General features: G+C 42.0%; 1 protein-coding gene across 5 annotated transcripts in view; it reads right to left on the bottom strand.

Moving 5' to 3' along the window:
• Positions 1-22,924, bottom strand: part of pik3r5 (phosphoinositide-3-kinase, regulatory subunit 5) — a 27,800-nt gene extending 4,876 nt beyond the window's left edge. For 3 of the 5 annotated variants that reach the window (XM_083765888.1, XM_083765890.1, XM_083765889.1), the window contains exons 1-10: positions 22,693-22,924; positions 8,609-8,723; positions 7,460-7,575; positions 5,827-5,895; positions 4,950-5,088; positions 3,585-3,654; positions 2,173-2,347; positions 1,477-1,645; positions 989-1,057; positions 21-862 (exon numbers count right to left, since the gene is read on the bottom strand). In XM_083765888.1, coding sequence (XP_083622014.1) covers positions 21-862; positions 989-1,057; positions 1,477-1,645; positions 2,173-2,347; positions 3,585-3,654; positions 4,950-5,088; positions 5,827-5,895; positions 7,460-7,575; positions 8,609-8,723; positions 22,693-22,776 — 1,848 coding nt within the window. In that variant the 5' untranslated portion in view covers positions 22,777-22,924. Of the gene's footprint in view, positions 1-20; positions 863-988; positions 1,058-1,476; positions 1,646-2,172; positions 2,348-3,584; positions 3,655-4,949; positions 5,089-5,826; positions 5,896-7,459; positions 7,576-8,608; positions 8,724-9,121; positions 9,229-22,692 lie in introns of those variants that run through there. The other 2 variants (XM_083765891.1, XM_083765892.1) reach the window with 2 other exon arrangements.

Genomic DNA, 22,924 nt, shown 5'->3' with positions numbered 1-22,924 from the left:
ACCACAGGACACACCGGCCCCGCTGCAGAGTCCCTCTTCACAGGTAAAAAGTAGAACTGCAGCTTGAACGCCCTGCTGAGACGTGGACACACGTTCTCCCTCTCCCGCAGGCTGCTGTAGGCGCGTGCCACCTTCCCCGCAACATGATCCGCTCCAAACACCACCACCCTCAGTGTGTCGCTCGTACTGTCCTCGTCGCTGCTCAGAATGGGCCTCCTACGGAAGCAGACGTGTTTGAGAGTCTGAGCCTGTGGCTCGGGGGTACGCAATTGGACCTGCTGGGGCAGAGAGTTGGAGCGCCGCTTGGACCTCACCACAAAGAGGTCCGTAGATTCCGGGTTGCCCAAGCTCTTGGCCCTGTGAAGAAACCGAGTGCTCTTGGGCTTGACGAATAGTCGGTAGAATTGCTGGCTGAGGCGAGCAGAAGATTTATTCATGGTCTTTGGAGAGGATCTCTCTGGAACCGGAGAGGAACGAGGCGAGTCATCAGGATCAGGATCTTCAAAGAAGTCGCTGTCTGTGCCAGAGGTGACGGAGTAGAGTGAAGGGGGGTATGACTCAGAGGCCATGGACAGGGTGGAGAACATAGAGTCTTTGGAGGCAGTGGAGAGGGAGGAGATGTTTGAGAAGGTGGAGACACGATACTGGGTCCTGCAACTATTTGGGATGATGGACATGGCAGGTGGCTCTACTCCATTCTCCTCCCTGTCGTCGTCTTCTTCTTCTTCTTCTAGATACATGTCTGCACCGTCCTCCTCATCTTCATCATATGTGTCATTCTCCTCCTCTTCCCCTGCCTCTCCATTGGTGGTCTGAATGTCCGTCAGGTCGTGCTCATTCTCCAAAAGGGTGTTCAGAATGTCTGCCCTCACAAAAACAAAAACGGACACAGAGTAAACTTCTTCTGTCTTTCATAGAAACACGCAAATAAACGAATCCCTCAATACATTTTTAGTATGCTTTTCAGCAAACGTGCTAGGTACATTACCAAAATTATCTTTGTCCCACTGAAAAAAGTAACACTTGGCTGTGGGCAAGGGTAGAGTCTGCAACATTCCTAAGAGGGGGATAGAAAAATAAAGGTAAACACTGAAAAATAAAACAGCTAGTTCTGGAAAGCGAATAAGACACAGACAGAATCTGTGCTAATATACAGTAAAGTACAACAGCGCTGGAATGTTTTACTGTAACATGTCACTCTGCTTTGTTTACAATCAAATTGAGACAGACAGACAGACAGACAGACAGACAGACAGACAGACAGAGTGACACACTCAACACACTGATTTTGCACACCAAACGATGACTAATTGTTTTCATAGTAGTGATAGTACTTTTATGTTACACTGAGGGGGAAACATGAAATGGATACTACGAAATAGAACCACATCATGTTTTGTGACGTGTTTCACTTTAATAGCATCCATTGATTGCGTCGATGATCTCAGCTTATCTGAGACTGTCCTGTGCTCTCACCGTCAGACTTCCTCCCATTGGATGCTGGAATGCCTATCCTCTCCCGCAGTTTCTCCAGGCCCTGAATCACATGAGCACGGCCCGTCTGCGGGCCATCCATTGCAGCAGCTGTCTCAAGGATATCGGTTACCATGGAGTAGATCTCTCCCACCTCATCAACATTTTGTGCCTGATAGGGAACATGTATGATGATACTATAGCTACTGTTAAGCTACCGGTGATGGACACTTCTACTAGATATATGTTTCTTTAGAAGACATTTGTAGAGTCGGCCTCAGGTTAAGAAACACTACTATATAAGCAGTGGATTAAGTAGCAGACAGTCGGTATTGTGACTGCAATGTCTAACAGTAGGATAAATAGGCCTACTGTGTCTGTATAGCATCAACAATTAGGTGCAATATTATGTTTTTCACCTATAAATAACTAATTACGTTTTTCAAAAAAATATTTGAAAGAATACCAGCTCCAATGAAAAAAGAAAACAATCACACTCTAGACAACCTAGTGTATGTCTTTGTGAACAATAACAATTAAGCAGCTTGCCTAGAAGCCCAGCGTACCTCTACTCACATCTGTGCACAGCCTATTTGCTGACTTTGTAACATTTTCCTTGGAATACAGACAGAGATCATCCTTGTGGCTTCAGCAACAGGTTGTTTAAGAGTTAGACTATAACATGGCCTATAGACCTACTTGCAGGGCTGTATGGATGCAGTGTAGAGGGTATTTGGTGCCCAAGACAGACTGGTAGGCGTGTTTGATCAGGGTTATGTAGGTCTCTCTCTGGGGCTGCCGGACTCCACAGAGCTGCTCGGCCACAGACAGGAATTCAGCAGGCACCTCAGCTGGGCTCATCAACAACACCGTTCTACGCACAGCGACACAGCCATAGTCAAATGTTTTACCGAAGTAAATGTATCAATACTGCAATATGGAAATACTCTGTTCCGTCCGGAATTCAAAATGTACTTGAGTGAAGGTACAAAAGTATTGGCATCAAAATGTACTTAAAGTACCAAAAGTAAAAGTACTCATTATGCAGAATGTCCCATTTACAGTTATCATGTATAGAAATCTTTTGAAAATAGCAGATCTAGCTCACAATGGGTCACATCGCAATGCATTGTGAATTTGTAGATCGGCTATTTTCAAATGGCCGAAATGCTTATGTTTTGTAATGATAATCAAAATCTACAAAGTAACTAAAGTACTAAATGTACTTTGTAACTTTCTACCACTGCTATTAGTCAGAGATCGTATGTGTGTGTGCATGCATGCATGTGTGTGACGTGTGTGCGTGCGTGTGCACACACACATGCAAATGTGGAGGAGGAACACACACAGAGTTTACAATAAAGAGGAATTGTCACGTTGAACAGGAAGTGGTGGAGCAGTTATTCAGAAGGTGGGGGATGAATGCCGGGGAGTTTCCAAGAACTTACACGTCAAACACGTGTAAAACACGATAAAATACAATTTGACTTGTCAAAAGCTAGTGACCACAGGGTGACCACAAAATGGATGAGCTTTAACTACTGTACTGTGTCTTTAAGAGCAGCAGTAAAACACGGCACCTTCCTTTTTCTAGTGAAAGCAGTATGATACAGATCAGTCTGTTTACAGTGAAAATAGATATCATTGAACACGCTATTGTCGAAAGACTGAGAAAGCTGTTTTAAACTGCACATTGGGGGCATTTTATTAACCCATTTAGACCTGGTGCAACCCATAGGCCTACCTTGTTATACCTTTCAATCCGAGAGCTACAGTACATCTCATTAGTTGTTGCTAAACCTTGGTTAGGTTTTAGAAGGCGTTTTTAGAATCGGCCTCAGGTCTAAATGGGTTAACAATGCAACATGGAATTAGTTCTACTGTTATTGAAAAGTTTGAATTAAATTCAAGCTTTTTTACTCCCAAACAGCATATCTCAAACACAACTGAATGGATTGAAGGAGTGCTTTTAAACTTGTATTTTATTCTGGCACGCTCTGACACATTTCATGTAACTGTCTATATATTCATAATTTATAAACATTATTCTTGAACATAATGCTGCCCTTACTGTACAGGTAACATTAACTATATGTATTATTTGGACATACATGGTCTTGGAGGACTGGTTGGAGACGTTCAGGCCTTGCTCCTCTCTTACCAGTCTGTGATAGGATATGCCTGCATGGGAAACAAGCAGGAGTCAGTCATTTAACACAGCAATAACACCAAAATGCAGGTTTATCCTATCTGACTGAGAGGCCAGATAAGCATTGGCACCTATTTTTATATAAAGCCATTGCTGGGATGCTCCCCGACTATATTAGTTCCATGATGGAACTGAACAATAGCACCTATCAGACCCGCTCTAGTGAGGTTCCACAGGTCCAGACAGAGTTGGGCAAGACAGCTTTTTCTGTCAATGGCCCAACTTCGTGGAATGAACTCCAAAACTCTTTAAAACTGAGCTCCCTGCCATCCTTCAAAGGAATGCTCTAGAACATTTTTCACCGTGATTGCTCCTGCTTCAATTGATTTATTTTACTGATGGTTGTTCTGTATAAAGTTCCTTTGTAATTTATCCTGATTTATAATGCTGTGTTTGATGTATTTTTTTTACTGTATTTTGTGTATTGTAACCTCGGCTACGTTGAAAATGAGGGCTTGCCCTCAACCGTATGTCTGAGTATAAATAAAGGTGATGATGATGATGATGATGATGATGTCTACGGTGGACTTTTATGAAACTAAGACTTTGCAGATAGAAAGAGGATAATTCTAACTACAATGTTGTAGTACATTGTACACAATGTGGTGACTTTTCCGTTTGCATGTATGGTTGGTGTTGCAACTCTAGATTCAACATACTATTTAAAAATAATCTAGTGTTGCAAATTGAGGCTAGATTCATACTAAGGATTACAGTATATCTGAGTCTCTAAAGCATCACAATGTTGCATAATAAACATACCAACCCATCACAACCCATCTCCACCCACGTGTAGCGTGTAGACAGTAGGTCTACTGTACATTTGTTAAGTCGTTCGGATTTCTCAAAAGGCAGAACACACACAGCCGAAAAGAAAGTCTGTGACTGTGTGTGTGCGCGCGCGCGCGCGTGTGTGTGTGTGTGTGTGTTTGCGTGTTTGTCTGCATGCATGTTATAATGTTTCTTTTAACACTACATCCGCTTTCAAAGTACTTCTCTATTCTCCATTGTGCACCTTGTACAACCCTTTAATTACTCAGTTCCATCTGCATGCATCTGTGGGTTTCATTTCACACTGTAAGTGAAATCATTCTCAAGAAGTTCTCTTCCTGATATCGAATAATTTCTTCTCAGGTGTGTGTTTTGGTTAGTGAGTTTATCTCTAAAACGTTTGGATTTTGCATTGCCACTAGGGGGCAACCAAGTACAACTGATAGGACAGAACAGATAGGCACTGATAGAGAAATTGATCAACAGAAATATTGACCTGGGGCCTTGATTTCCTCTTGTAGTGTGGAGAGGAGGTTTCTACACACACTGCTGTAGGGCTCTGGCCAGCTCAGGAAACCATGGAATACGTTTATGGCCTCCTCCAACAGTCCGCTGTCTGGAGGACAGTGCGGTGTCTGCAACCAAAGTAGAGCAAGCAGATTTTACACGCACAATGTACAGCAGGTGATGTTTTCTTTATCCCATTCTGACCTGAGATCAGATTCATAAGAGGTTTCCACTGGACACACACTGGTCTGATTAACCCATTCTGACCTGAGATCAGATTCTAAAAATGTCAGTCGTTCTTCGATTTTTCAAAAATAGCAGATCTACAAGCTCGTAGCGCGCCACTCGGTGGCGCGCTATGAGCTTGTAGATCTGCTATTTTTCAATAGCTAAAGCATAACATGATGCTAACACCAAAATGGGTTCCCGTTCAGAATAGGTTATAATGTCTACCATGTACCCTTTTATGTACTGTACAGCAGTGCATGGTTCCCAAACATTTTAGCTTGAGAAATTTGACGTCTCCCCAGGACGGAAGTTCACAACACGTCACGATGCGAACTGTTGTGAGCTTGTAGACCTGCTATTTTCTTTCCATCTCTAATTAATGGATCCATTTTGTTCATGGCGTTATTTTAAAATAATTTATTTTTACTTGTTTTATAATAATTAAAAACGAAATGTAGGAAACAAGAAATAAAAGGGTATTTACTCGCAAGCCAATACCTGGGCACCTCACCTCACCTCAGGAGACAATTCCGAAATCAAATAATGGAGCACTCGACTGGTCTGAACGTACTGTATGTGTTATTTTGCATTACAGTAAAAGGTGACAATAAAAAACACCTGGAGTGTGAAATGTTTACCTGAAGAAGAGTGGACGAGAGCATGATAGCAAGAGGAGCCACCAACTCATACTGACACTGCTCCTGAACCTATACACACACACACACACACACACACACACACACACACACACACACACACACACACACACACACACACACACACACACACACACACACACACACACACACACACACTTCGTTTTTTTCTTTTCATTTTCAGCAAGATATAATTATTTTAATTGTGGAAAGAGGCTATGCCCAACCAATATGTCGGACAATATGCAGTACCTCCGAGTCTACGGTCGGTATCTACAGCCAGTACATGTACTGTAGTATGTACTGTATCTAGGACCAAGTTAACCAGTCCAAAGACAAACCAGTAGGGGTCAGTAGGGGTCAGTAGTGAGGAAAGGGAGGAAATCAGAGAAAGAGCAGAATTATTCATAAGAAGAGTTGGAGTTGACTGCAGAGAATGTGTGATGAGCATAATTTTCTACTTCATAATCTTATTTTATCATCGCTGTATGGTCTAAATTAATCACATACATAAATAATCTGAAACATGATCAACAAATTAATCATTAAACACGAGAAACATCTGTGTCATGTTAGATTTTAGCTATATATACATATATAGCAGGGGTCCTCAACTAGAAATGATGAAGGTCCACAAATATTTTTTTGAATAAGACAGAGGTCCGGTCCCATGCACGGCATCCATCGGAGAGCGGGGCTCTATGCCCGTTTAGTATGGTCAAGCCAAGCTTATACAAATCAGATCCCCTTCCACCCAACTAATAATGGGGTGCAGAGTGCAGGCCCGGAGTGGAACTCCAAATCAGGCCGGGAGTTATACGCCCTGGCAGGCCACACTGTGCGCGCGTAGCGCGCGCCAGAATTTTGGGGGCCCTTGGGGGACATTTTGGGGGCCTTTGCAGCAATTTCACATGAGAAATGTATACCATCTGATGTTATTTATATTATTAACTTAAAACTTTTGGGTGGTCCGCAAAGCATCAGCGCTGGAAGGGGGGTGCGGAGGGTGCTCCAGCACCCCCTGCTGGTGGAGAGGAGAATATTTTGACATGTCTATCAGAGCGTGCTGAATGCAGAATGCACAGTGAGTGAGTTGACATAGACACAACATGACGAGACAGCAAAAACCTATTGTAGTTTTACTTTCACCTGCACCAGGTTTAAAGAAATCTAACCCAAACAACAACACAATAAGAATCACATACTGTTATGATGATTAACTCGGTTAACTAGGTCCTAAATAAGTCATTATTAGGCCAATTATACCCGAATAAGACCAGAATATTTTCGCGCTGCGATTTCCCTCCGACCCTTCAGCCCCCCTTGGTATAAATACCTTCCAGCGCCCCTGCCGCAAAGAGGTGGTCCGCGGTCCGGTCGCGGACCGCGGTCCGCCAGTTGAATACCCCTGATATATAGCATCGACAATCATTATTAACTCAAAATTTTAGGGATCCTTGGAACAAAATATTTTGTGAGGGGGCGTCAATGGCCAAATACATATAATTTTGGGGATCCTTGACATGAAAACGTTTGAGGCCAGTTTCAGAAAACTGTTAGGATTTAGAAGACATTGGTAGAATCTGCCTCAGGTCTGTAGCTCCAACCCTCTTACCTCTCTGGTCTTACTGATGATCTGTTTCAGAAGGATGAGGAAGTTCTCTGGGTCTCTCTTCACCAGCTCCTCCAGACTCCAGCGGTTCATTGACTGGCCTGATGAGCACATCAGAACTGGAAGAAAGTTCATTCATATTGTATAAGTAATCACACAAAATAAGAATGCAATCGACTTTATTGTCCCATCACATTTACAATTTAGGCATGTAGCAGACTCTCTTAATCCAGAACGATTTACAGTAAGAATAAAACAAGTTTTACCGGTACATGAAATCCAATAGTCATCTAGGATTGCAAGTAAACAAAGAACCTATCACCTAACAGTGGAATATCCAAAGACAAATAATTATCTGTTATGATGTGTAAAACACTTAGATGGTTTGTGTGTGGGAGGCAGACATGTTACATGTTATTGGCCAACCTATGCCACATCAGGCTCCCGCCGCATGACTCCCTCCCACTCACACACTGCAGCAGCGTGTGGCACAACTTCCTCCCAAAGTGTCAACCCTGAGCACTTCCGCTGGCACACAATAACATGTGTTTTGATGATATTGACTCAACGACAAGCAGTTGCTTGACAATTAACTCATTTCTGGTTTAGGGCTAGCGATACATGTTTCTATCGTGTTGAAAAAGGCGAGAAACAGACCAACTTTAACATTAAATAAAATATATAATGTAAATGAAATGGGGAAGAAGTTAAAATCTCAGTGAATTTTTGTAATAATTACTTTGCCCCCACCTCTCCCACAATGCAAAAATCCTGCATTAATTTAATTCTGAAAGAGTAAGGGTACATTTTCTCATAGTAAATAGTTAACACCTAGGATTTAAAAAAAGAGCAAACCGGTACTTTATTAATTAATTACAAAGAGACATTTTAAAACTCTGTAGTGAATTTATAAAGTAACATGTACTGCATGTGTATTTTAATTGCATCTGAGGTAGACTGGATTGTGTCAGTCCCAGCAACTCTCATTTCCCTGTAACTCAGTCGAATTTAGATTTCACGCATGGTATGGCATGGAAAGGGGGGCATTTCTTTCACCATAGTAAATGCTGCATTCTACAGAGGGCAGTTTTTCACAGACGGGTAAAAGGACAGGGGCTGAAGCCCCCCTTTGATGTCTATGTGTGCACTTACCATTCCAGTGTGGTGCTGCTGTGGGGCTCTGTCTGAGGCCACCCAGACACCTGTCAAACGCATGCTGGATCCTGTCCTCGGTACATGTTGTGTGCTGCATATTCAACACTGAGGTCTGCAAAGGGACAAGATATGTTTATAAGATGAGCTGATTGTAACGCTGTCCAGTGGTGGAAAAGGTACTCAAATGTTTTACTTGAGTAAAAGTATCAATATACTGCAATGTAGTAATAGTACTCAATTAAAAGTCGAGAATTCAAAATGTACTTAAAAGTAAAAGTACAAAAGTGTTGGCATCAAAATGTACTCGAAGTACCAAAAGTAAAAGGCCTACTCATTAGGCAGAATGTCCCATTTCAAGTTTTCAAATGTATAAAAATAATTTCAAACTAGCAGATCTACAAGATCACAATGTGTCGCATTGCAACGAATTGTGAGCTTGTATATAGGGCTGAAGTGGTTAATGTATGTTTCGTAATAATAATCAAAACCTACAAAGTATCTAGTAACTACCAGTAAGAGGTGAGAAGCGACGGGCGAGGTCATATATGGAGCGTGTCTTGAGTGTACAGGGTTTGATGAGGTCAGATCAACATATGGAATGCCAGAACCTGATCCAAGATGTAGTAGAGTAGAAGTAAAAGTAAAATAAATAGAAAATACTCTAGTAAAGTAAAAGCTCTAGTAAGTACAGTACTTGAGTAAATGTCCGTACTGATGCTAAACAGAAGCCAACAGGATATAACAGGTGCAGATGGATGGATGCATGCATAAACACATACTGTATGTATGGATTGTTCAACATCTTTCTATTAACAGTAGTCTACCAGAGCATCCTGTCCCAAATCAACAGGGTCAGTGACAGCTTTTACCCAGAAGTCATAAGACTCAAAGGGCTGTATTTTGCGTGTCTTAAGTACCAGGTCTTATTCCCTAACTTGAGTAAACTAAATACCTGGAGGCGTGATCAATGCCATTTGGCTATTCTGAGTGGCCAAAGAGCATTGATCACGCCTCCAGGCCTTTAGTTTACTCAAGTTAGGGAATAAGACCTGGTACTTAAGACACGCAAAATACATTAACTCAACTATGGTAAATGGTGCATTTATACTGTATAGCGCCTTTATCCAAGGTGCTTTACATAGATTGTGCATTACATTCACCCATTCACACACCGATTGCGGCGGAAGCCATGCAAGGTACCAACCAGCACATCGGGTGCAATTTGGGGTTCAGTGTCTTGCCCAAGGACACTTCGACATGTAGACAGGAGGAGCCGGGATTCGAACTGCCGACCCATGGATCATTGGACGACCTGCTCTACCTCTTGAGCCTATGTCACCAATATCCCATTCACATACACCCACACAGGCACACACATATTCACACATTGTGCAGTTGTTCTGAGGAGATACATCAGCACCCCGGATAGTGCCTACCCAGCTGATTAAAGGATGGTACAATGTGCCTAATAATCACATTCTCAATCAGCTCAAAGTGATGACATCTGTGGTATAATTAGTGAAGCTTTTATAGGCTATGGGTCTTGTTTTTTTTGCTAGTGTTTACTTTAAACTCTTCCTCATCCTTTTGGTTACCTTTCCCCCAATTTAGGGATGTTGGCACATTTGGTTCCTCCTCTTCTGGTTGCATTCCTAACATTGCTAACTCTAGGCTCTACACGTTACTGGAGCTGCTGACCAATTCTGCTGCGGCTGAATCTGTCTTGAGAGGTTACCTTTCCTTAAATAAATTGTTGTTGATTCATCCAGAGATCTATGTCTGTGTTGTTGTCTGTTGTTGGTAACGAGTGTGACACACAGAGACGCACGCACGCACACACACACGTGCACACGCACACACACACTATTCTTCTGACTCCACACATGTAAATCATGTCCTAGAATGAGCGAATAGGGGAAGGGGATCAACATCACGTGATTCTTTGTTGGACCCCCCCGCAAAAACTGATGTGTGGAAAAATAATCTTAAAGATTATTGGCAGAATCGTGGAAAGTGTTCATTTCTCACTGCATCGATGGTTCTTGCAATCAACCGCACTACAATACTTGCGCTATGACAACCTACAGAAATACAATTCCAAGGGTGAAGCTGTGTTGTTTTCACCCAATGAAGCAATGGCGGATTCGGACATGCCCCTCAAAGAATTTGCCTGCCAGGCTGCACTGTGTATGTATGTATTATACCATTATACCATAATAAAAGCTTGCCATTGCAGATGTGTACTGTACTGTACTGTACTGTACTGTACTGTACTGTACTGTACTGTACTGTACTGTACTGTACTGTACTGTACTGTACTGTACTGTACTGTACTGTACTGTACATGCATAATATCTAGTATTATGCAACAATGCACAACTGCAACTTCTACACTCATTTATCTGCCTCTTTCTATGAACAGCCAGTGTTAACTGATGTTAGTACTGTACATACTGTACTTGGCTGTTTTGCATGAAAACAGATCAGCAGATATTTAGGTACACAGAATGGGCAGCCACTACCAGAGACAGTCAAATCAGAGATCACGTCAAAGGAGTTGTTTATGTTTTTTAGTCTGGTCCCAAAGCTCCCAAAACGCCATATTGAACAGAACCTTCGCCGAAGTCTACTGCGTGGAACCAGGACACACTGACCCAAATGCTAGTTCTTCCGGTATCTGTCATAATGTGTGTGTAAACAGAAACGTTGACAGGACAGTCACAGTCACACAATGCTGTGTCAGCGCAACACGTGACAAAACCAGACACTTCATCAGCATTATGAAAGCTTAGCGTCTGTATGCTTAACCGTGCCAACTGAATTCATCACTTTGACCCAGCTTCAACCGCTGAGTGTTGAAATTATGAATTATGAATTTTTGAATTATGGCTTGCGGTTAAAGTGCCTGAAGGCATTCCATTACTCTCTCACTGCACTGATTGGCTGCTTATTTAAGAGGCCTTCACATTCACTCTCTATGCTGAGATATGCTATATAACGCTGCTGCCAACTATGGGTGACAAAACCTCCTCCACCCCAGCCACCTGCTTTGTTTTTGCTCTATTTATTGCAACTGTTTCAGATGTAAATGTACTGCTGCAGCGGGGAGCATCCCTGAGAGTAGAACCACAACGCCCACGACACCCAGTCAAAATGTTCTGCCAATGTTGCCATATCTCCATATTTAAATAACTTAACTAAAGACAAGACCATTCCTGAGAGAACAATTGGAATTTCCCTTCAAATCAGATGACAAAAAACATAAATACAAGCACAGTCTCCTTACTGAATTGAGTAGAGTGAAAACATCATGCCAGATTGAGGTGATTGTCTAAACAGGGCCTCATTCTGTGTGTTAGTATACGTAAGTCTGGTCTAAGTCAAAGTAACGGGTCCACTCAAGACCCGTTACATACTGTAGTTGCCCACCACAATAGTGCACGCACGCAGGCAGGCAGGCAGGCAGGCAGGCAGGCAGGCAGTTGCTCATACTTTTTTTGCCAACTTTTTGTCAATATTTTACATTTTATATTCTCATTATTGTGACCTGGTCTCTTGCAGACAGCTTAGCTTTGTAGCTACAAAGCAAGATACAACACTCTTAGAGACGTTGTTTCATAATATGAAAAACAGATGCTGCAGGTGAGCCTGTGGAAATCCTTTTCAGACAAAGAGTTTTTGTTGTCAGATCGGAAATTTCAACTAAAAACCAAATCACTTGGACTGTGGATTATCAAGTTACCGAAAGGTACAAAATCCATCCATGAATGTTGATAAAACAGTGTTATAATGTGCCGATGTCTATTCAAATAATTATGATATAAGCATAATTAAAATTGCATTGAATGTGCTCCAGCTAGAGTCTTGAGGGCACTTTTGTTAACAAAAGAGGAATGTAAATTAGCTGATGATCTGACTTTAAGTCCTAAAAATAAACGTACATTCATACAGTTTGCAGCTATCAAAGGCAAAGCTGAAGTCACATCCTCGCTTGCCTCACTTGGGAGTTTTGTGATTGATTGATTGACATGGGGAAATAAAAGTAGAAAACTTTGCAGTTACAAAAAAAGAAAACTTCCTCATCAAGAAGAAACAAACTTCCATCAATCTGTCCGTCTGTACATACACTGTATGTGTGTGGGTGGTGGTGGATCAATCTGGTCTGTACATCATGTGCATCATGGGTGTGTGGGTGGTGGATTTGACTAGCCAGGATAACCTACAGTAACATCAGATTTAGCTCGAGGAATATTTTTTCTTTGGTGGAAGATTTGTACGATTATTGGGTTCACCACAAAACCTTTCCCCTGAGGAGTGAAAAATCCCCTATCTACTAAGAACCAAGGTTTCAGATGTAGTGTCAATTATGAATCACTGATGTGATTAGCCATATTTTAAGCGGCAAGGCTAAAACATGGTCATTTTGTGATTTTACATACTGTAGGCTACAGAGCTAATGTGCATGCAACATTAGGCCCCGTCCACACATAGCCTGCTACTTTTATAATCAGCACTTTATTTGGATTTTTTACAAATAGACCCCCCCCCTACACACACACACACACACACACACACACACACACACACACACACACACACACACACACATTAGTAAATAACGTCAGACCAAAGGTCCAGTGACAAACACTACAATACATCTTTCCTGTACTGTTTTCAGACAGTGAGCACAAGCAATTGCTAATATGTTCAACAACTCTGTCTTGAGCCTCCTAAGCCTCCCACAGTGAGAGGAACTTAGCAGGCAGGCTCATGATAAGAACATAGGTGTCCCTATTTGAAGGCTAATGGAGGGACTTTTCTCAGAGTTGACAAAAGGGACAGGAAACCTGTCATTGTCTGCAGATGGGAGTCTACTGCTGTGCTGGCCCTCGGTGCTGGAGGTGGCGGATGAGGAAATTAATGGTTACCCCTCGGCCCTTGCTTCAGACAAGGGACACAACACCAAGTCACACGTTCTTGCAAAAGGTATACAGACTAGACCTATGCAGCAGACACGCACGCACGCACGCACGCACGCACGCACACACACACACACACACACACACACACACACACACACACACACACACACACACACACACACACACACACACACACACACACACACACACACACACACACACACACACACACACACACACACACACACACACACACACACACAGGTATTTGTTTTTTTACTGAGGATAAGATTAGAAATAAGTTTAGGTGTAGGCATAGTTTACTGAGGTTAAGTTTAGGAATAGCATGGTTAAGTGTAGGCATAGTTTACTGAGGTTAAGTTTAGGAATAGCATGGTTAAGTGTAGGCATAGTTTACTGAGGTTAAGTTTAGGAATAGCATGGTTAAGTGTAGGCATAGTTTACTGAGGTTACGTTTAGGAATACCAGGTAGAGACCGCTCTGAGGTCGCCGGATTTGCGCCTGGGGCCGAATGTGTTTTGGGGCGAGCGTTTTGCACACACAGACACACAGACACACAGACACATGCACACACACACACACACACACACACACACACACACACACACACACACACACACACCAAAATGATCCTTATCCAACAATAAGAACATGGAAATAAGAGACTAGGAAGCCCATCCAAAACGAAAGGTCATGAGGTTCAAGTTCAATATTATCCTCCATGGCTACTGTGCTTTTCCTACAGTAACCACTCAATGACAACAATACCAACAGCTTCCAATGTAAACAACACATCCTAGTGGGCCTTTTGTCAGCCCCCCCCCTCTTCCCCACCATCTCCTCAAAGATGTATTGTGTGTCTGAGAGGTGTCCCGAGTGCTGCTGAGCGTGGGTAGAGAGAGGGGTGTGTGTGTGTGTGTGTGTGTGTGTGTGTGTGTGTGTGTGTGTGTGTGTGTGTGTGTGTGTGTGTGTGTGTGTGTGTGTGTGTTTCATATCAACACTAATAACTCCGGTCATTGTGAGAGCTGTGCCGTGCTGGATGGCAGCCAGGTGAGAGTTAGCCTCGGAGACCCCAGGCGTTTTGTTGGTGAGAGTGGAAGGAACTAATAAGTCAGAGACGTTATGACTGCTGTATCCAGGCCAGGGTTGGATGAAGACACAGAAAGATAATAAAGCAGTTGACCTCATATGAGGTGGCACTACACCAGCAAAACAAGCTAAAGTTAGTTATAACATTGTCGATTCAGCGAGAGTTAAAGGACAACTTTAGTTTTTTTCAACCAAGGTTCATGTTTTAGGTTGTTATTAGAGAAACTAAAAGGTGAGTGTTCATTTTCTTTCATTTGCTGCTTTCTTTCGTTTTGGGGATTTTAGCTGTTTTTGACAGGGGGGCGGGGGCATTCGAGCATGGGGCATAATATGTATTTTTTTACAACATTTTATAGCGATTTCGTTTTTAATTATTTACTATAGTCCTAATAAACCCCTGGAAATTACATCTGGCCACAAAACATCACGAGATCTACTGAATGTGTCAAACTGACATTGAGCCTATGACACACAGTGTGGCTTCCCCCCAGTAGGCTACCTTCACATTCAGCAGATCCTGTGATTTATTTGTGGCCAGATGTAATTTCCTGGGGTTTATTAGGGCTATAGTAAATAATAAAAAAATAAATCTCCATAATATTTTGTAAAGAAATACATATTTAGCCCCATGCTCGAATGCCCCCGCCCCCCCTGTCAAAAACAGCTAAAATCCCTAAAACGAAAGAAAGCAGCAAATGGAAAAAAAATAACACTCACCTTTTAGTTTCTCTAATAACAACCTAAAACATGAACCTTGGTTGAAAAAAACTAAAGTTGTCCTTTAAATGTGATTTATTTTATCCACAATGTCCACATACTCATCTATATGAATTATGAAATAAACCACTTTCAATGTGGTGTCCCTAATTTTGGGTGTGTTATTATAGCCAAACATTGTCTTCCCCAGTAGATTACAGTGATTAAATAAAAGTTGTCTCATGTGGTGAATTTGTTTTTGACGTGCGTTATGTTGCAAATCAATATAGACTTTCATAAGAGGATGTAGGCAGTACATCCCTAAGAGTCAACAAGGTCACTTCCACTTTTTCACTGGTAGCAACAGCGAAAAACCTCATTGTTAAATTTGTGTCAAATCTGACCCATTCATTTTCACTGAGGATCTATAGTAGCAAGTTAGCAACAGCCATAAAAAGACTCACTAAAGGAATACAACCACTATGTCAAAAGAAGAAATAGGAATTTCCTATTTGATTCATTAGCTAATTAAGACAGTTGATAATAGGACTAGGGTTAAAATATGCATCGATCAATGCATATTGCAGTGGAGGCTGCTCTCCCTAAATCTTTACTGTACTAGACCTGTGCCCGTCGGCCACTGGCCTAACTGGGAACGCAATACCCGTTGTCATAGCACCCGTCTGTCTGTGTCCCTTTTGTGCCATATAGGGAGATCTCTGTATCTGTCTGTATGCCATGTGTCTGAAAGTGCAAACTGACTGTGAAAAGTGGACTGGTTAAGTAATCAAATGGCAGGTGTGAGGTTGCCATGGCAATCAATTGGCTCAGGCAGAGGCTGGAAATTGCACAGGTGTCGGGACTTTGGCTCATTCGGTCCACTGGCGTCTGGCAGAGCCTGACCAGAGCCTTTTATGGTGGTTTATCGGATACATGGTTGTCTACCATGTATCCGACCGACTCAAGGCTGGGCAATGCACTCCTTGTGATGGTGTGGAAGTCGGTGGGGCGAAGTGTTCTTGAGTTACGTGGATTACAGACGTACGTACTGTACACACACACACGTACACACAGAGACGTGGTGCATTTATTGTAAGATGGACCAAAAGAGCAAGGTCATATATTATATTTATCCTATACTGTACTGAAGCTGAAACTGAAGCTGAAGCAGATGGACTCAGGCTAACCGGAACATATATGTAAAGAACAGTAATTAAGCTATTCTCACCTTGTCCACATGACTTATTTGGGAGGGAAAAGAAGAAAATAAATGCTGCTTCAAAGCCACAAATAAACTCACTGTGAAATAATACTGTTGCATGTCTACAGTTCAACAGACTAAAAGCCATATAAATTAGCCCCCACTCCCCAGATATCCTATATACAACTATTGTATGGAGTTGTGACAATATAGAGTCCAAATCATGTGAACAACCAAAGCATGCAGCGGTGGCCGAACGGTTTGCGGAGCGGTCTTGATATCGGAAGGTCGCTAGTTCGTATCCCCGGACCGGCACGTTAAAATTACCACCGCTGAAGTGCCCTTGGACAAGGCATTGAACCTCTACCATGAAATGTTCTATGAGCAGGGCCTGGCTGTAAACAAGTTATTGAACTTAGTCCAGTTTCCTTTTGCATAGTGTTTCCCTCCTTTTCATGTGTCCTGCTTGATCTACAGCTGTGTTTCTCAACCTGTGGATCGAGTACTTAGTTACTTTACACCACTGGGTATACCTCTGTCTTTGCTTTCCTCTGTCCTTCTTCCCATGTCTGCTCCCATTACCAACAGCTTCCTCAACAGGAAGATGGCTTCCTAGCTCAGCTGAAGGAAGCAGGTGCCTCCCTATTGTTGTGGTGTGATCAGCCGCTAAGATAGACTCCCACAGACCACGGATAATGATTAGCGTGTGTGCATAAAGTGCAATATGTGTTTACAGACTTGTCTATGCATGAACGTGCAAATGTGTGCTGTGTGTGTGCTGTGTGTGTGTGTGTGTGTGTGTGTGTGTGTGTGTGATTCTGTTGATGCTGATTGTGATTAGCATAAAACAACATGACTCCTCCTCTCATCAATCAAAGTGAGAAATGGTCCATTTAGGTTTTGGAAAAATAATATCAATTCAACAATAAAGCCCCATGATAACTAAGCACTTCCCCTTTGTTCAAAAATAACCATCAACTGCTTTATGACCTAACCTAATGGTTTATTTTCTTGTTATAAAGTTTGTGACACCAATTGACAACAATTGAGAATTTGACCTGACTTCTAGCAGTATTTTACAATATTCGACTTACTTCACAGATTGGTGAGCGTGCTATATATAATCCCATGGGGTTATAGGACAGTTGAAATAACAATAAATCCACACACCTGTGCAGTTAGTTATTCCATGTTGAATCTTTGACATAACAGGATGTGCATGCCTTTTGTCACCACTTCTTCTGTGTGGAGGTAAAACCCAAAAATCTAAAGACATTTAGCAAATGGTCCACTTGGTGCGGAATTGAACCAGAGACTTGTGCCCATGTAGAATGCACCCTAAAGGTGGGCAGAATTGATGCCACAAGAGTCACAAGACACAAGTGACCTGTTAGAGCTTCTGCCACAGAGCTCACCAGATGTAGGAACTCACTGCCCAAAGTGTGTAGGCTGTGAACTGAAGCATGTTTGTCAGAAACATATTTAAATGTTTTGACTCAACTCACAGTCTGCATTTTGTTGTCATTGACGGTAATGTTAATCTAATTATTCAATTCTGAATTTTGGGAAAGTCAGAGTAATAGTATCTAAAAGTCAGCTGAAGTAGCTGATATGATTTCCCCTTATCAAACTGGCTTCATGACATGTGTATTCACTCATGTGCAGTTTCTCCTCAATGTCCAATACTCTCCAGCATAGGAAGGAGGTGGCAGAAGTGGTCATCCCTCTGGATGCAGAGAAGGCTTTTCAATGGGGAACCTGTTTGAATGATTCAAGTCAGTTTTCCAGTCAAATGAAATGTCCAGTATATCATCTGGAGTGACAAGGTTCCTGGAATACAAAATAACTCCTTCAGCGATTCAGGGTCCAGGGCGGTTTGGGACTACCAAACCGTTTTTTTATTTTATTACTATTGTGCTACAAATATACAGAAGATGGGTAGTATTAGGGTTGCTCTTTGTTTTTCAATAGCAAATAAAGTTAAGTAAACCTAGATGCTTTAAATGATGTCAGGTTATACCATTAATATTCTCTTTTTAGGCTTTTCAAGTACACGTTTTTGTTCAGAGCGCAAGCAGGTCATCCTTGTTCAAGAGAAACCTTTGAAACTTGTGTCCACAAAATAACAGATAATCATATGATGTAAATGCCATCAATGCAAATATCACATGTTTAATTCACCACAACATGCATGTGAATGTATTATCTTAGAATGTTACCAAAATGTGTGATACTATGGAATGTTTTACATTGGCTAAGGCTGATATCAGTGTGGCAACAGGTGTGTTTGTGTGTTTCACATACAAAAGTGAGGGTGTGAGTGCACACTGGGTGTAGTAAAGGTGGAATATATGATCAATATATGATCAGGAGGGGTACTGACAGAACCTCTCCTAACCTCTGTAACACTGCTGTCTGCCAGGGAGAGGTATACTGACAGAACCTCTCCTAACCTCTGTAACACTGCTGTCTGCCAGGGAGGGGTATACAGACAGAACCTCTCCTAACCTCTGTAACACCGCTTTCACATAGTAGATCACAAAGATAGCCAGGATATACTGTATAATCCAAAGATAATTTGGGAAATATGCTCCTTTGAGATTGCGTTTCCAACTCAAAGATAGTGATATATTGCAGTTATCGCACTTACTGTACATGACGCACGCACGCACGCACGCACACACACACACACACACACACACACACACACACACACACACACACACACACACACACACACACACACACACACACACACACACACACACACAGGTATTTGTTTGTTTGTTTTTTACTGAGGATAAGGTTAGAAATATGTTTTTGGTTAGGCATAGTTTTACTGAGGTTACGGTTAGGATTAACATAAGGTTAGGTGTAGGCATAGTTTACTGAGGTTACGTTTAGGAATACACACACACACACACACACACACACACACACACACAAACACACACACACACACACACACACACACACACACACACACACACACACACACACACACACACACACACACACACACACACACACACACACACACACACACACACACACACACACACACACTTTCACAACATGAGGATGTACTGTATTACAAATTATAGAGCACCGAAGTCCTGACGTAACTCGCTCATCCCGACGATTCCCCTGGTTCGCGGAAGTGATTTCTCTATGGAGAATAACATGGGGTGATCTTAATATCGTCTACTATAAGCGTTGTGGTCCAAAAATAAACAAGCTGTCTCGGCGTTATTGTCGGGAAGGTGTCTCTGTATCGTTTGCAACAGTCAGTCACTCATATATGATACAGTCTGCTTCTAGCGAAAATCTAACTAATTCAGCAGCAGTAACATTAGCGTTTTCTCTCAGTCAGTTGATTCTTCATATCCATATGAGTGAAGCGGCCGGGGTGACATGTTTATTTTTCAAACACAGTTGTTATATGAGGCGATCTCAAATCGCCTCAATGGGGATTTCAATGCAACTAAACAAATACATGAACCTGGGGACTGACGCCCTCTACTGAAAGTGACGTCAGACTTCGGTGCTCTATTGTGTAATACAAAGATTTCCTAGAATAATGGACAAACAACTTATGGTGGCCTCATACTAATGATAGCTTGCAGAGTTAGATCAGTCAGATATACTTGAGCGGCTTCATGCTGTGCTCAAGGGCGCATACATATACTCAAGCTTCTTCCTGCCTTCTTTCTGCATATTATGGTTCCTGGTTGTTGTTAGGTGATGTTTGCTTCCACCGCCACCCCAGCACCACTGGTGGGCTCTGTTATTTCTGTTCCCCATGGGGGGTTGTTATTGTATATCTATCTCCCTGCTGTTTAATTGTGCTGAACAGGGAGAAGAATGTAGCAGAGCCGAACTCTAAGATAAAATATGATATGCACACTTGTATTCTCATTCTATAATAAATATTGGTTAAATCTAGAGATGTCCCGATACTGTATCGGTATTGGGAAAAGTATCGGTTCTGCCCTTTTTGTTCATATCGGGTCATATCGGTATCAGCGAATATGCCAGTCACGACACAGAGGTAAGGGGTTGACACTATGGCAGGTAAATAAAATGTTGGGGCATGTGGAGTTTGCTTTCGAGTTGCCAAACTGCAAGTGCACATTTGAGTGAGGAGTCTGCTATTATATATATATATATATTATTATTATAAATATTATTCTCTAGTATTGGTATTCGGTATCGGTATCAGCTAACACAGAAATTGTGGTATCGGGATCGGGAACGACAAAAGTGTATCGGGACATCCCTAGTTAAATTTATTTGTGTGTTATCTGACTGAACTGTCGTGTCTCGCAAGTTTGCCAAGGTTAGGACAGTTGAACTTGAACGTTTTTTAAGTTATCATGGCATTTAGTCTTAACGAAAGATGTATTCTATCTTTATTCTGATAGATACACAGTGCAGAGAGACAGGAGATGCAGACAGAGAACAGGGGAAAATACACGGAGCCAACTGTCACACTGGCTGGGACTAGGAGTCGAATGGAGCATACACTGATAAGGACATTCTGTGCCCATGTGGTATGCAAACTATTCACGCTACATACATTCTGGTCTCCCCGTTTGAGCTCAATTCAACTGTGCAACATTAATGACTGAAAGAATAATGATTATTTATGCAGGCCTCTTGAGCCTGTCCACCTCATGTCCACCTCATGAACAGCTCTCAGCGGGTAAATGGGGCTGGTCAAGGTCTTAGGTTCCAACTCCGATATTTTAGATTTTCCCTCCTGGACCCCCCTGGGGTTAACAGGGCTCTGCACACAGTAAACATCTCAGCCAACTGAGCCTGGATTACACTGCCATCGAGGAAACCTTCGCGGTTCACTCGAATTCAGTTGTTTTTTAAATCAAATTCTTACACCTGACTTGTCAGGTGTGAAAAACAGAGAGACACAAACAGTATTCTTTGCACACACACACACAAGAAAATCACTTATTATGCCAAGATGCGAAGAACTGCACACGATAATGCCTTTATCATAATGTACAGTATTTAAGCCAATATGCCAATGTATATAGAAATCTACCAAAGCCATTCAAATCAGCCAACTGAAGAGATAGATAATAAACTATTATCGAGTCATCAAGTGTGGCCTGTGCACTTCCATACAGAAGACAAACAAAATCTCACTGAAATATCCTCAGATAAACAACTATTCATCACACTGACATATGACAAACCAAACAAACACGTGCCCTTGTGTCTATTCCTCAATACACGTATAAAAGACGGACATATTAGTCATACAGTCTGTTCCCCAAAGTTGTGTGTGTGTGTGTGTGTGTGTGTGTGTGTGTGTGTGTGTGTGTGTGTGTGTGTGTGTGTGTGTGTGTGTGTGTGTGTGTGTGGCAGGGGGGCATGGGTGGGCATCAGACTTCAGTTCAGTTTTGACAGAGCCATTTCCCATCACTGTTGTAGACTGCTCAATTATGGTGAACGTCTAGCTCGTTATCTCAGGAAGAGATAAGAGAGAGAGAGCGAGAAGAGAGTGTGTGCGTGCGTGTCAGACAAGGCTATCAGAGGATTCAGAGTTAAGAATCATACTCAGACATAGCCTATAGACAATGATATTCACTAAAAGAAATGAAAGAAAAAACATACAAATACAAGAGGAAAACAATTATAGGTAAACATACATTTAAAAAGGAAAACTTGGAAACAGGACTTACAGGAGGCTATATTTTGTAAAGTTGCTGTTACTTTTTAATAATATTTGCATTTAAGACAACAAACTGCATTGTAATTATTCACAATGCAGTTTTTATTATTTCAAGATGATCGAGTCAGATGTTAATGGTTCAAACAATTAAATGACAAGGCATTGAACCACTACCATGAAATGCTCCATGTGGGCCTGGCTGTAAACAAGTATCTGATGCTTAGTCCAGTTACCCTTGGTAAACTTGATTTACCAGAACGCATTTCTTCTTCTTCTATGACAGCTATTAAATTCCCTCAACAACATCACTAAATTAAGAAGGGGAAAAATTGTGACTGACAGTCACATCAAAACCAGGAGAAGAGAAGACACACAAGATACAACTATTTGACATCAGCATGTCCGATAATTGATTGTTTGTCTGTCTGTGTACCTGTATGTCCGTTGTCTTACATACCTGCAGGTTATTTCTTAGCACCCATGTATGAGTCCAACTTGTCCAAGTCTCCAGCAGCCTGCCAGTCCCACTCCCACCATTCATCCACTAGACAAGAGGATGGTTAGGCGTACAAAACAAAACCACATCCTTGGTATTACGGTTGTGCAGCGCAGTGAAACCAACAGCGCAGCCAGAAGCGCAGATCTGATACTCTGTAGCGGTTGTCAATACACACACACGCTCACACAGC

The sequence above is a fragment of the Protomyctophum parallelum genome (assembly GCF_964188405.1).
Source record: "Protomyctophum parallelum genome assembly, chromosome: 5".
Classification (NCBI taxonomy): domain Eukaryota; kingdom Metazoa; phylum Chordata; class Actinopteri; order Myctophiformes; family Myctophidae; genus Protomyctophum; species Protomyctophum parallelum.
The sequence above is the reverse complement of the archived record's forward strand: the minus strand, read 5'-3'. Positions and strand labels throughout refer to the sequence as shown.